Raw genomic sequence first — 13,105 nt, 5'->3', positions numbered from 1 at the left:
GCTAAAACCATTGACACTACTGTACATGACTCTGAGAGCACCATGGTTGGTGTTCACCCCTAATACCAATGGATCCCCATTTATAGGTCTTCTCTCAAGGTAGTATCAGCGCAAGAGAAGCTGATACTCCCCCAATGCGCGCACTCCCTTAATGCTGAACATTCAGTTCGTAAAAGTGCACTTCTGAAGCTGAGTTCCCCTGATTATAGTTCCCGGCCTTGAAATAGGACTTCGGTGAGCCCAGCGAGTACGTATCCAATTTCTGCGGTGCCGCCCCATTGATGCTGACGCTCAACTCGTCCGACTCATATCGAATCTCGTACGTAAACTTTGTCCCAACAGGGACATGTCCCACCTTAGTGAAGATACTGTTGCCCCCATCGCGCGTCTTTTCAACTCCCATAACTAGGTCTCCTGATTTGCTGTAATAGAGCTCGCAGACGGGTTTACTCGAGACGGTGTCATCGATATGGATCTGACCGATGACGGTGCCGTGGGACCCATCATCCGGTGTTGGTACGGTAACCGTGGCCTTCAGTCGGTTCTTCGGCGCAGATGGACTCCAGCTAGCCTTATCATCACTATCGAAACTGAGCTCACGGAGCTCAGTGCGACAATGTTTGCTATTAGGAGTTGTCACGCAAGCTGCAGACGAAGGAGAGCCGGGGACTTTCATCACTAGGGCTCCATCCTTACTATCGGTGTAGAAAACACCGGACTCCTGGTACCCACTGCAGCCTTTCAGTTGAGATGGGGTTTTGGTCGTGGGATGGCCAGCTTTACCAGTGGGAAGCTGCAGATTCCAGTACGACAGGTCAAAGTTGCCTCCAGGTGCACATTTTGGATCGAGGGCAACAGCTCCTTCAAGGGCGAGACAAAGAGCGACGGCTATAAGCGCTGACTTGAGTATCATCTTGATACGTGGTGGTTGGCGGTATCTAGCTATCGACGACGAAGAAATATAATGTAGACACGTAGCGATGCCAATATATGGGTTATATATGAATGCATGCAGGTTGCCACACAACCCGCCACGCTTCGGGCAGGAAGCTGAGACCACGTTCTCTCCCCTGCTACTCAATTTTGGGGGCCATTTTCCATCCCGCCGTAGTATTGCGAGGTCACATTCGGAAACTACGAGGACTAGGGTGTAAGATCGTCAAAATCCTGCTAGACCTTTGTAATATGTTCCATGTTTGACTCGGGCGTTTTCAACATCCGATGCCGATCTTGTAACGGGTCTCTGTCTAAATTGGACCTTATTCTTTACTAAGTATACTGATCTTCCATGTCTAGGGTCATTCGACGTTGGGTTATATTTGATGGGAGCAGGAAAAGGTATTATAGGTTTCAATCTAATTACTCGTCTCTCCTTTCATACACATCGGCCAATCCTTAGATATAGCAGATGCACTTGTAGTGATTCTCAAATACCATCTACCCTGCTAGTAGATACAGATACACAGCTCTAGGTGACCTACTGAGGCCAACAACTATACACATACATTAATACTTTAGGCCTTAAGACCAGCAACCAATTTGTCTCCCAGCTCCTTGATACTTTCCTCGAAGGACTCAGTATTGTCTGCCTTCCAGTCAGCGCTCTTTCCAGGCACTGCCTCTTTACCAGTGAAACCAATGTAGAGAACGTCATTCTCCTCATGGCCACTGTCCCCAGAGGGGTCCTCCTCGGGGAAACAAAGCTCTGCCATTGAAAGGGAAGCTTCTCCGGTTGCAGTATGGCCATTGGTATCACCCCATATACCATAGAACTGTGAAGTAAAAGTTAGACTCATACGTGTACTTAGTATGCATGAAGTCGCACGTACCAGTTTTTTGTTGCATACAACAGCCATCACACTCAATGGCTCCATTCCGTGCTTCCGTGGATCAAATTCAGGATCGTCGCCGTCATCGTTCTCATTTCCAAAGACCACATATGGATGGATATTTGCATCCAGGTCATCAATCCCGAGCTTCTGAACCTCATCCTTCCAGCGAGTTTCACCCTGGCCGGAGTGATCATTGGAACACTTGCCAGCGTGTCTATTCGCTCCGTCGCAGTCAACGTCCATATCGGCATATTGGCCTCCATTCTTCGACGAATGAAGGTAGATCGCGTTGGGGATGTCGCCGCAGTAAGAGAAGGACTTTCCATCATGAGAATGACCATTGTCGTAGCCACCTTTCAGTTCTTTGGCACATTTTCCGCTCTGAGGGGGGAAATTGTGTTATTGAAAGAATCTTGTAAGTATATATGAATAGAATTAGACAACATACCTTGTGCTTCTCGTAGATCTGCTTCAGATTCTCTGGCAGATCATACGCAGTGGCACCAGTTACCAGCGCAATGGCGACGACTCCCAAGAAACGCATCTTTGGTAAAAGTTGATAAGATATGAGATGTCGACTGTTTGTTATCGAAGACGAAGAACTTCTGATTCTTTGGTTTGTGTTCGAAGTGGATGACCCTTTTTATACCTGAGCATTGTCATTTTGAGCCCAGCAAGAATAACTGTATCCGCAATTGATATTAATAACGGCCCCAAATGCCATGGACGCCCCATTGCTACTCTGCAGTAAGCATCACTGAAAGCATATCATTGGCCTTTTTCCGAGAATATATCCACTTTCCTGGCTCATGGTGAGATCCCCCCCCCTGAAGAGGAATCACACGTTTCTCCAATGTCGTATCCGGGCCAGGCCGTTTGGCATGCACCAATGAGTGAATAGGTGGCTACAGGATCGACAGTATTCGTCCAAATTGGTTCTGGGGAGACTTTAACCACTGGAAAATCGGAGTTTCTGTCCGGCAGCTAATTCTTTTGGGATTAGTTCACAGGGAATCTCACAGACTTGGTGTGGCATCGAGAGTACGATAGAGCTATGGTTCAGAGGAGGAAGGAAAACGAAGATACGGATAAATGACCTGACAGATGATCACTAGTATGCATCATACGATCGCTTTCATTCCTTAACTCCTATTCAATCCTAACCTCACAACTATGCAGCTTGTGTTGCAGTTCGCGCATGTGGTATATGATTAATTGATAGATTTTTAATTACAGCCAGATTCCACACTATGACTGAGGGAATGCTCCTAGACTCTGTAATAGCAATCTGTCGCCTTGTATGTAATACGGTTTCCCAAATATAAGACCTTCTCCTAAGATGGCGCATCCTTCTTTGCGAGAATAGATTGTGTCTGACCAACAAAAACTGGAGTCGTTGAGGTTTCGGTGCCTGCCGACGGTTCGGTTAGCGCCCGACTTGATAAGAATTTGCTCCATGGTCCTCGGCAGCTTACCGATGACATCGGGTCTGCCGAAGAGGTCTATAATAATAATGTCCCAGGGTCGAGTAGAATAGCAGTGGGATTGTTTCAATGGTTGAAGACTGATACCGGGCTAGTAGTTGGCTGTTGAAAGTTTGACCCCCAATATTTGGCCTTGAGGCGGCAAGACTGGCCTGGCTTTCATTGAATAAAGCAACATTGAAGTACAGATGCTAATATTCCTCATCATAATATCAAGGCCGGAAACTTTGATCAACTATGGATGCTGTCCTCTTGAATAACGAGAGCTTCCACGAAGATTTGGCGTGGAATGCGCTCTGTCTCGGAGAGGATACCTGCTAACTATGTGATATGCTGGAATAAGACACGAGTAGCTCTGCGCTTAGCTTGGAGGCCTCCTGTTACAGCAATATCCAATCAGCCTAAATATACTGACGTGATACGGAGCGAAATTCACTCCGTACTGCATTTCATAGGTGGCGAATAGCCGAAACCGTTCGGTGTGATATAGATTTGGTGCGTAAATATATCTTAATCCCTCTCGGCCAAAATGCCATGGACATCAAGGTCGCGCCTTGAACACTTTATTCCCCCAACATATATTCCAGTACATTCTTCGGGTTGTCCTCCAATTTTCTCATCAACTACAAATCCAGCTTTAGTTACGGTGACGCGCTGTCTCCAGCAGCCAATCCACCTTGACGGCAATGGTCAGATATTGGGTCGCCACAAGGTCGTTGCGATGCCCGCGCAATGGTTTCACTAGGACCCAGCATCTACCCGAACCTCAATCGTTTTGACGGGTGTCGTTTTGGTGACCATAGTACCCAGAGCTGCCATCCCCGTGCGTTGACGGGCGATCCGAACTTCTTGCCCTTTGTCTATAGGGTTGAAATATGTTCTGGGCGAGGATTGGGTATGCGCCAGGCTCAGCTTGCCTTTGATAGTATCCATATAGCTTTTGATTTAGATTCGTATCAATCAATCAATCAATCAAGCTTCTATTAACCTGTTCGAGCCTAACTACTGAACGTCTAGCTATGCAGGTGTTAGATTCGTATCCTATACGAGGTGTAAAGACACAAAATGGAACAGTAAGTGCTGCACGGTAACCCTTGACCAGGAGTTGAAGTTACAGTAGAGGAGACGTAGCATCAGTTGATCAACTCATTGCCAGTGGGATGTATCTTTCTACTATTCGAAAGTGACTTTGGTTGTAATCCTACAATTAGTCAAGTGGTAGGCTATAGATAATCTGCGAATGATCGGCTTCAACTGCCTACCTCCAAAAGTCATCCGTGCTTGAGCAATGATGTGAAATCCCATGATGCTCAGAGCCGGAAACATCTACATATGCCCTCGTGAGTAGCGCGACTTTTTAAAGCTACCGGTCCAAACGCTCTCTGTCCCAACCCGTTCCTTTCTCAACTAGGGGGTAATTAGGAACATGAAGGGGTCTCGTCGGCCATTTAGTCCACTAGACTGCAAACTCGAAGAATGGTACGGAGAATATACAATATTATGAAACTTGCAGCACCTAGCCCAAAATCCCACGGAGTGTTGAATACGTGGCAAAGAAACGCATTATCGCGATATCTTTACGCGTCCTCCTACGGTTTATGGACGGTTCGGTTCGGAATAAATAAGGTCCGCCCATTTCTGCCTTAGGTGTCAACCATCCTATTTCGATCGTATGATTTGCCGTCAACATAACCAAGAAGGGAAGGTCAAGGAAGTATGGATGGAGAACTGAACATTTAACCTCACAACAATTATGCAACCAAGTGACACTGATCGGGTTCCGTATTGCGTGTTATATGCCGAACCAGCAGCCATTGATACCGTTCGGCTTAGCCTAACATTGTCATCAAATCTTTTCTTCTTGGCATCTCAGTCTCTGTATCCAGAGATTTATGCCTACCGTTTGCCGGTCCATAAGGCGTAACGTTTTAACAAGCATTCCACCCGCAAGGTAAAGTACGTGCGGATATAATGAGCAAACCTGAAAGCTCGGCTAACGGCTACAAGGCGCTAGCGATGCGAGCTTTGGCGTGGATAGTCTACAACCAATTCCACTTGCACACCCGAGTGGCAGAATACTCTTGCACTCAAGAGGGGCCTGGAAACCCTTGACAAGAAAAGTCTTTCCATACACTGCCATGATCATAGTAATTATTTGATTCCGAACCGTGATCGTAGCCGTGGTCGGTGCATTCTACCGTCCAGGAGTTTTGTTATCCGGCCTCATTTTCCGAGATTGCCATATGGCTGGTGCCTTACAGCCTACAGGTTCACGCCGAACATGAGGACCAGTCAATTTTGAGGACCTCCGAACAAGTCAAGCAAGGCGACCCACTCTCAGACCATGCGGGTCGATATTGTCTCCAGCTAATTTCCACTTTCTAAACACCCGGGCTAAGGCATTTTCCACCACAGCAAAGCATCGGACTCCGTATGGTTCGTTGCACCCGTGGAGCCATGAGGAACCAACCGATATTAATGGGCCTCATCCGACTGGGTACGTCGAATAGAAGTCGGTTCCAATGGTACTCACGGAAAGCGTTTATGGAGATTGATGAATTAGTCCCAGGGGCACTTTCCTCTTTAGCATGGCCATCCAAACGCGATCATGTCGGAATGACTCAGTTACTCCTGCGACATGACGCGGATGGACGTATTTCTCGACTTCGCATATACCCTTCGGCCAAAGATCGATGCCGACTATACTCCGTAGAGATTAAAACTGGGGACAAATCTCCGGGTTTCGCCAGCGAACCACGTCAGGATATCCGACGGTTGTGGAACTACTGGAACTCAAACATGACCTGCAGGGTATCAAGGGAAAACCAACATCATGTCGTTCAAAATTCGAACCCCACTCACGTGGGCCAGCTCAATGTGATCGGGAAACTGTGCGTCAGGCATTTCCTGGGAAACGGGGCTGGTCCACATTGTATGAACCAGTCCCAAGCGTTTGTCACCCTAGAGGGGCAACACAGGCGATATTGGATAACTCGAGCATGACGCCGATCCGAATTAACGTGATGGGCATATTAACCGGCCCCCATTGTCCTATGCCGCCGAATGGGGATAGTTTTCCGTAGTGTGCATTCTCTATGATCATCCCGACGGTCCTTCTAATCTGCAGGGCGAAGAGAACAGGCCTTGCACTGGGAAACAAGTCCGACAGCCTCCCGCGTAAGGGTGCTGATCTGAGCCTAGTATGAGTAGTAAGTACAGGACCAAAATGCCCGAAGCCACCCTTGGATTTTGACAGTTGACGTAGTCGCCACGTGAGTAAAAGCCGTTGGATGTTTCATGGATCTCTATATGGGGCAGATCAGCGGTTTACAGAGGTCTAGATAGTAGATAGTACGTAGATAGGTCAACCCTCTGATCGTATGTCAAAGATAATCGGCTTGGTTTTTTTTTAAGCACGCTCAGCTAATGATCGCTCAGCTGGGTAGATCTCTATCTAACCGTATAATTGATTTTGCAAGTTTTTCCCTACGATCAATGCCCCTACTGTTGAGCACAGACTTGCCTGCCGGTGGTATTTATATATATATATATATATATAGAGTTACGTAGGTGGGGAGAGATGATCAATCACGTCCTGCAGTATGATTACTCTCTGGCCTACCTTCCTCAAAATCGATTTAAACGATCTCTCGGGGCCTCCAGATCAGGCACAGACCTATAAGCACCTTTGACTTTTAGCGAACGGCCGTTTGCAGATGGAAAATTTGCCACGGTTTCTCCGGACTCGTATACCATGAAGGGCAAGAGGCTGCAACCGGAAGGATGAAACTAACTTGACTAACGATGGGACGACGATTAGTCAGAGCGTCGGCTGTCACACGTGAGAGTAGTAGGCGAAATGAGGGCCAAGAGAAAAAAAGCAAAAGACAAGACCAAACAAGAAAAGCGAAGAAAAAACCAAGCAAAAAAAAGCAAAGCGAAGCAACAACCAAGCAAAAAAAAAAACCAAAGCGAAAAAAAACTCTGCCGACCATGGAGAAAAGCTCGTGATGACGGCGTTGTCATTGGTCGGTGGGCACACCGCGCAGGCAGAATTTTACACCCGTCTTGCATTAGGGTTACATTAATTTGCTACGACGATCCACCCAAAAGGCCGTGGGTGGAGCAGAATATTGGCAAATATTGGCAAAAATTGGCAAATAGGCTTGTCCCTCGGCCAAGAAGGCTTAGCAGGAAACGCAAGTCTTCCGACTCCCGAGGCGTAAGACGACAAACAGGGAAGGTGTCGTAATTCCGTAAGGCTCAGTCCGAAGCCAACACTCCCCAGAGGCCCGTATAGATTCATGGGGTCTGGGGTTTGCCCATATAATAAATGAAGATTATAGCGTCTGATGATGTAGGTGGCTGATGTCGCCCCCAACTTTTACAATCAACTCCGAGGCGGAGAAAAAGAGGGTGTGATGGTTGATTTCCCTCAGACGTTTTGGCACATGCCACACAGTTTCGCTTTAATGCATGGCATCCCTTTGGCGTGGCAACCCTGGGCTATCGGCCCTCCCGTGTAGGCTCGGAGGCAAAAGAGAGTGAACGGAAAAAGAAAGGCAAGGCATAAAAGGATGCTGGAAAGAAAAATGCTAGTATCGGCCGCACTCCGTAAGAATCGATCGCATTTCATTGCAGGAGCCAAGGATTTCAGGCGGGAAAGGCGTACTACTACTGGAGAAAGAAAGAGGAAAATCCATACCCTGACCCACGAAACCCCCGAATTTGCCCGTGGAAGGATGGTCGGGTATGATTCCTTTTGGAGCAACAGCATAGATGATCCTCCGCCGCTTACGGCACTGATCCACCCGTGTCCATAGGGTTGAGCCAACCGGGGCTCTGACTCTGGCGGCATGAGGCAGACGGGCTCCGGATAGGAATCAGTAAGTGGTGCCTTTCCAGCCAGTAGGCATCACTGCGACCGGACCGATCCGCCGACTCTCCATGTGGAAAAGCGAAAGCACATGTGGTGGAGTCAGATTCGGCCAACTTTCTCTTTTGCTGGCGCCATTTCCGGGTGCGGGCGAAAATTTCAACATGGGGACCCCATCTTTCAAGGCCCTCCGCATTGTCCTGATTCGGCAATCCTACTGTACCTCTCCGCATGGCCCCTGAGCCTTGAAGGAGACGCTAAGCCTTTGGCGAAGCCTTATTGGGTCCTTGGCTCTCTGGGCGGCTCGCGAAACATGCCCATAATGCCAACCTTTTAGCGTCATCTGCAGACTTTTTCCTCTTGGCTAATTCAACTGTCGGACGCCTAAGAAGTAGATAAATCCCGGCGATCCCAAAAAATGGGCTCCAGATATAATTCCCAGGAATGACCTTCTCCTCATCCTGGTGCTTGTCTTGATTTCCTCCCCCTTCCCCCCCCCCTTCTCGCCTGATATCCAGAGATATAGGATAGGTACAGTCGAGACACACAATCAAACATGTGGACAACCACCTGTGGCTTTCGGGGCCGAAAGCTCCGTTTAGCCATCACCGTCACCGCCGTCCTCGGTTTTTCACTCTTCGGTTACGATCAGGGTCTGATGTCCGGCCTTATCGCCGGTACAGAGTTTACGAAAGAGTTCCAACCGCTATACATCCCCGAAAACGCCGAACAATCTTACAAAAACCATGTCTCGGTCCTCCAAGGTGCGGTCACGTCTTGCTATGAACTCGGTTGTTTCTTTGGTGCTATTTTCACCATGATATTTGGTGAGCGGATTGGTCGCACACCCTTGTTGGTGGCTGGTGGTATTATCATGGCCGTCGGTGCCATTATCTCCACCGTTTCTTTCGGTCCTCACTGGGGTCTTGGCCAATTCGTTGTCGGCCGTGTGATTTCAGGTCTTGGAAACGGTATGGATACTGCTACAATTCCAGTCTGGCAGTCAGAATGTTCCAAGGCCCATAACCGTGGTTTCCTCGTCTGTTTTGAAGGTGCCATTATCGCTGTCGGCACGTTCGTCGCCTATTGGATTGATTTTGGTCTCTCATATGTGGATTCTTCGGTTCAGTGGCGGTTCCCCGTGGCCTTCCAGATCCTCTTTGCTATCTTTGTGACCCTCGGTGCTCTTATGCTGCCTGAGTCTCCTCGGTGGTTTGTTATGCGGGGATACGACAAGGAGGCTTGCGAGGTGCTCGGTGCTATTAGCGATCTTCCTGCCGATTCGGAGGAGGTGCTCGCCGATTTCAACCTGATGAAGGCTGATCTTGCTGCTTCCCAGGATAGTAAGGCCAGTTGGAAAACTCTCTTCACCTTTGGCAAGACCCAAGAGTTCCAGCGTATGATGATCGGTTGCTCTGGCCAGTTCTTCCAGCAATTTACCGGATGCAATGCCGCTATCTACTATTCTACCCTTCTATTCGAGAATAATCTGCATTTGGAGAAACGTCTTTCTCTGATTCTAGGTGGTGTCTTTGCCACTGTCTATGCTATCGCTACGATTCCTTCCTTCTTTATGATTGAGAAGGTTGGTCGCCGTAAGCTTTTCTTGATTGGTTTCGCAGGTCAGGGTCTCAGTTTCATTATCACTATGGGATGCTTGATTAAGGATACCGAGGAGAACGCTAAGGGTGCTGCCGTTGGTATCTTCCTCTTCATTATCTTTTTCGCCTTTACGACTCTCCCCTTGCCCTGGATCTACCCTCCTGAGATCAACCCGCTTCGTACCCGTACTATGGCTGCCTCTGCCTCCACTTGCACCAACTGGATTTGCAACTTTGCCGTCGTCATGTTCACTCCTGTCTTCTCTTCTGCCAGTCCCTGGGGTATTTACCTCTTTTTCGCCCTGGTCAACTTCACTGCCATTCCTTTCGCCTGGTTCTTCTACTGTGAGACCGCTGGCCGTGCTCTGGAGGAGATCGATATCATCTTTGCCAAGGCTCATGTGGAAGGCAAATGGCCATACCAGATCGCCAACACCCTGCCCAAGCTCAGTCCTCAGGAGATGTCTCAGATGGCGACCGAGCTGGGCTTGGATGTGTCGGAACAGCCTGTCGCATATGGAGCTGAGAAGGCTGAGCTTGCCCTCAGCAGTGGCGAGAGCCAGGAAAAGCAGGTTGCTAATTAGATTCGCTGTTTTATACAACAGACGAGAGCCGTGTCCCGGCGGACCGTTTGCTGTTAGGAGTTCCAACCTGGAGACGGAACGCCTGAGGTCGTGGCATCATGACCACTCTGCTGGATAATCCGCGAGTGGTTTTCATTGTCTTACTCATACCCCCATTGTTGTTATTTTTATATTATCCATTCATATATATTATATATGTTTGTTTTCATAATGTCCATAGATTTTTCACAAGTGTGATACTGATACTCAAATGGTCAATTTTCATTCTCATTGATGTGACAAATCTTTACATTTCTGTAGTCATCTGTGTGTAGATTAGCTATGGAGGAGTGCCAATTGTTGCGCTGATGGCTATAAAAGGGACCTGAATAGAGACAGTAGTCATCATGCCATCGTTATATTCTCGAGAGCCTCGGGGTTAATCTCTGCGTTGCACAACTGGCAGCTCTAAATGAATCAGTTTTTGTAGTCAATGCTTTACTGGCCTGTATGCTTTCCTTACAAGCTACACTCCCAGATATCTTTCGCCCAGAGGAAGTAATAATGAGCTTGCGCGCCATAGCTGTTTACAACTATACGGTCTCTCCGTGAGGAGTGCAGTTTGATTAGCGAAACCCACTAAGAGGGGACCGTGCACCAGTCTTACCGCCTACCACTTTTACTATAGTACATGGGACTGAGGCAACACATCAGCGTCTTATACAGGCAGCTAAGGAGGCATGGCAGGCTATAGAATAGCGGGCTCTTGTATACTTGTCTCGAATCATGCCTTACCGTGTGAAAGCTGTTATTGAGGGTCAGGGTTGGCATACTAAATACTAGTATAAAAAGTCATCACGTTTCTGAGGGCAGAATAGGCCAACTTTAGTAGGCGGTCCCCAAATTGGCCGCCAAACCCTAAGCGAGGGTTCCAACTTTCAATTGCTCCCTACAAGTACCTTTCGGTTCATCAGTTGGCATACCCACTTTCGACATTCTATTTAGTTGCAGCGAGGGGTCAACATAGTTACTCGCTTATTAGTAAGATATTCGAAAGCTACCAGAGAAGAAATGTTTGGCGTACTAGTGAGTGGACCTGCAGCTGCTGGGGGAGCCTGGAAGCCCATGTTGAATGTAACGCTATTGGGGTTTATGGGTTATGGGCTATATATTGAATCTCCATCATTCGCCGATACAATAAACTAAATAGGCTACGGCTATACCCCTGCTAATCCAAGTTCGTGAGGTGCATATACGCGAACGCCTCCAGATACTACTATCCCACTAAACTGAAACTAGTTCCTATCCTAATTCTTGGCTAGATAGCGATGAGGAATTTACTCAATTGCTACCTATTACAAGTGAATTATTCAGGTAGTCCTTCACTCGGCGTGGGTACCAGCTTCTTACCTAGAACTTCCGGTAGGTAGGTAGACCGAGGTGTGTATTGCAGTGTGTCCGATGGCCAAAGGCATATAAACCCTGAAGATGTCCACGAGTTTAACTGAGAAGTATCATACTTCACTCCTGTTCTTCCAAAAGCAATACATTCCTCGGACACCGAGGCGGAGAAAGAGGCTGAAAAAAAAAGTCAATACCAGGCAAGTCTCGATCTCTTTCTTTCTGTTACTCTTCCGCTTTCTATGTTTATCTCTATCCGGCATACAACTTTCTAAGGCTCTCAGTGTTGTAGGGGGCCTCTTCAGCTAACACGAGAGAGAGTATAGCTTAAGCGTATAAAAAGCCCTTCTAAAACCTACAAGATGCATCTTCCAAGCCTCGCCCTTCTAGTCGCGACAGCTCCGACAGCTTTGGCGTGCACTTTCGGAATCCAATTTCGCTATATTCGTGGAGGTGGCGCTTCGGAACTCCAGTGTATAGGGTTTGCATACGACAATGACAACCCGGACATTATGAACGATTGGAAGGACGCTACCTCCAAAATCGCATGTGGCGGCGGTTGCACCAACCTTGACTTCAAGGGAAAGACATACCAATTTTGTTTTGACAGCGCCGCTGATATGGACATCCAAGGAGCCGCTACCGTTCAACGTGTTGATGGCGGTGTTAAGGTTAACATTGTGCCTGATGGGGAGAAGAAGGTAGATAGATTTACTGCCGGCCTCAGCAGTGTTGTCACACACGCCTTCTATCGGTCTAATATTGGGTGCCCGAGTGCTTGATTTAAGGAACATGGGAGGTAGACTCTGAAGTATATAATATGTTGCCTAATCTGCCCAAATGGGCCGAGCGCTGTGATTTCAACCTAAGCAATTTCTTTGACAGTCATGTTGCTAGTTTCGAGCATCATCAACAAAATTCCAAGCAGTTGTCCACCCAAAACTTTTATACTATACTTTCATATGATTTAAAAAAAGAAACTAGTCGATCGGTTGTATAAAATGAGAATCACTATGAACTAGCCGTCTCTTAGGTCAGCAGACCCACCCGCCATTCGGCGTGTTGGTCTGCCTCACCTCAACGCAAATTCCCACTTCAACGCAAAATTTGAAGCTATTCAAGCTCCTATACAACATCGCCTTGAGTATCTATCCAATAAGGTAGTTTAGGGCCTTCCTTATCCACCTGGCTAGCTTCTGTACTAGGCAGGTCCCCTGTATCTGCCTGTTGTGGTGGTTTATTGTGTCCCAAAGTCCCCGTTTTCCCAATCTGCCTAAGGCCCTGCAATCTTTCCATCTCAGTACGATCTGCAATATGGCGTTTTGCATCATATACAGTTAGTGGCCCG

The 13,105-nt window shown here is 47.8% G+C and overlaps 4 protein-coding genes across 4 annotated transcripts; 2 read left to right on the top strand and 2 right to left on the bottom strand.

Moving 5' to 3' along the window:
• Nucleotides 1-24: 24 nt before the first annotated feature.
• On the bottom strand, nucleotides 25-907 carry BDV27DRAFT_138002 (polysaccharide lyase family 7 protein). The gene has a single exon (XM_032069122.1). The coding sequence runs from the start codon at nucleotides 674-676 to the stop codon at nucleotides 149-151; it is 528 nt and encodes a 175-aa protein (XP_031921345.1). The 5' UTR covers nucleotides 677-907; the 3' UTR covers nucleotides 25-148.
• A 522-nt stretch (nucleotides 908-1,429) lies between these two features.
• On the bottom strand, nucleotides 1,430-2,572 carry BDV27DRAFT_169583 (glycoside hydrolase family 75 protein). The gene is made up of 3 exons (XM_032075076.1): nucleotides 2,281-2,572; nucleotides 1,830-2,213; nucleotides 1,430-1,772 (listed from the first exon to the last, which is right to left on the bottom strand). The coding sequence occupies exons 1-3, from the start codon at nucleotides 2,374-2,376 to the stop codon at nucleotides 1,515-1,517; spliced, it is 738 nt and encodes a 245-aa protein (XP_031921344.1). The 5' UTR covers nucleotides 2,377-2,572; the 3' UTR covers nucleotides 1,430-1,514.
• Nucleotides 2,573-8,552: 5,980 nt separating this feature from the next.
• On the top strand, nucleotides 8,553-10,555 carry BDV27DRAFT_71508 (general substrate transporter). The gene has a single exon (XM_032077388.1). It carries the CDS (start codon nucleotides 8,749-8,751, stop codon nucleotides 10,375-10,377), a length of 1,629 nt encoding a protein of 542 aa, XP_031921343.1. The 5' UTR covers nucleotides 8,553-8,748; the 3' UTR covers nucleotides 10,378-10,555.
• Nucleotides 10,556-12,119: 1,564 nt separating this feature from the next.
• Nucleotides 12,120-12,539, top strand: BDV27DRAFT_169578 (uncharacterized protein; the record flags this gene model as incomplete). Its single annotated transcript, XM_032075075.1, has 1 exon — nucleotides 12,120-12,539. The coding sequence occupies one exon, from the start codon at nucleotides 12,120-12,122 to the stop codon at nucleotides 12,537-12,539; it is 420 nt and encodes a 139-aa protein (XP_031921342.1).
• Between the last annotated feature and the right edge of the window lie 566 nt (nucleotides 12,540-13,105).

The sequence above is a fragment of the Aspergillus caelatus genome (assembly GCF_009193585.1).
Source record: "Aspergillus caelatus strain CBS 763.97 unplaced genomic scaffold BDV27scaffold_347, whole genome shotgun sequence".
Lineage (NCBI taxonomy): Eukaryota > Fungi > Ascomycota > Eurotiomycetes > Eurotiales > Aspergillaceae > Aspergillus > Aspergillus caelatus.
This window is presented reverse-complemented; position numbering and strand designations above follow the sequence as displayed.

Bases quoted from the DNA above. Each gene is read 5' to 3' on its own strand.
- BDV27DRAFT_71508 (XM_032077388.1), top strand. From the start codon at position 8,749: ATGTGGACAACCACCTGTGGCTTTCGGGGCCGAAAGCTCCGTTTAGCC.
- BDV27DRAFT_169583 (XM_032075076.1), bottom strand. From the start codon at position 2,376: ATGCGTTTCTTGGGAGTCGTCGCCATTGCGCTGGTAACTGGTGCCACT. The intron at 2,214-2,280 runs GTATGTTGTCTA...TTCCCCCCTCAG, and splicing joins AGATCTACGAGAAGCACAAG to AGCGGAAAATGTGCCAAAGA. The intron at 1,773-1,829 runs GTACGTGCGACT...TTTACTTCACAG, and splicing joins TTGTATGCAACAAAAAACTG to TTCTATGGTATATGGGGTGA.
- BDV27DRAFT_138002 (XM_032069122.1), bottom strand. From the start codon at position 676: ATGAAAGTCCCCGGCTCTCCTTCGTCTGCAGCTTGCGTGACAACTCCT.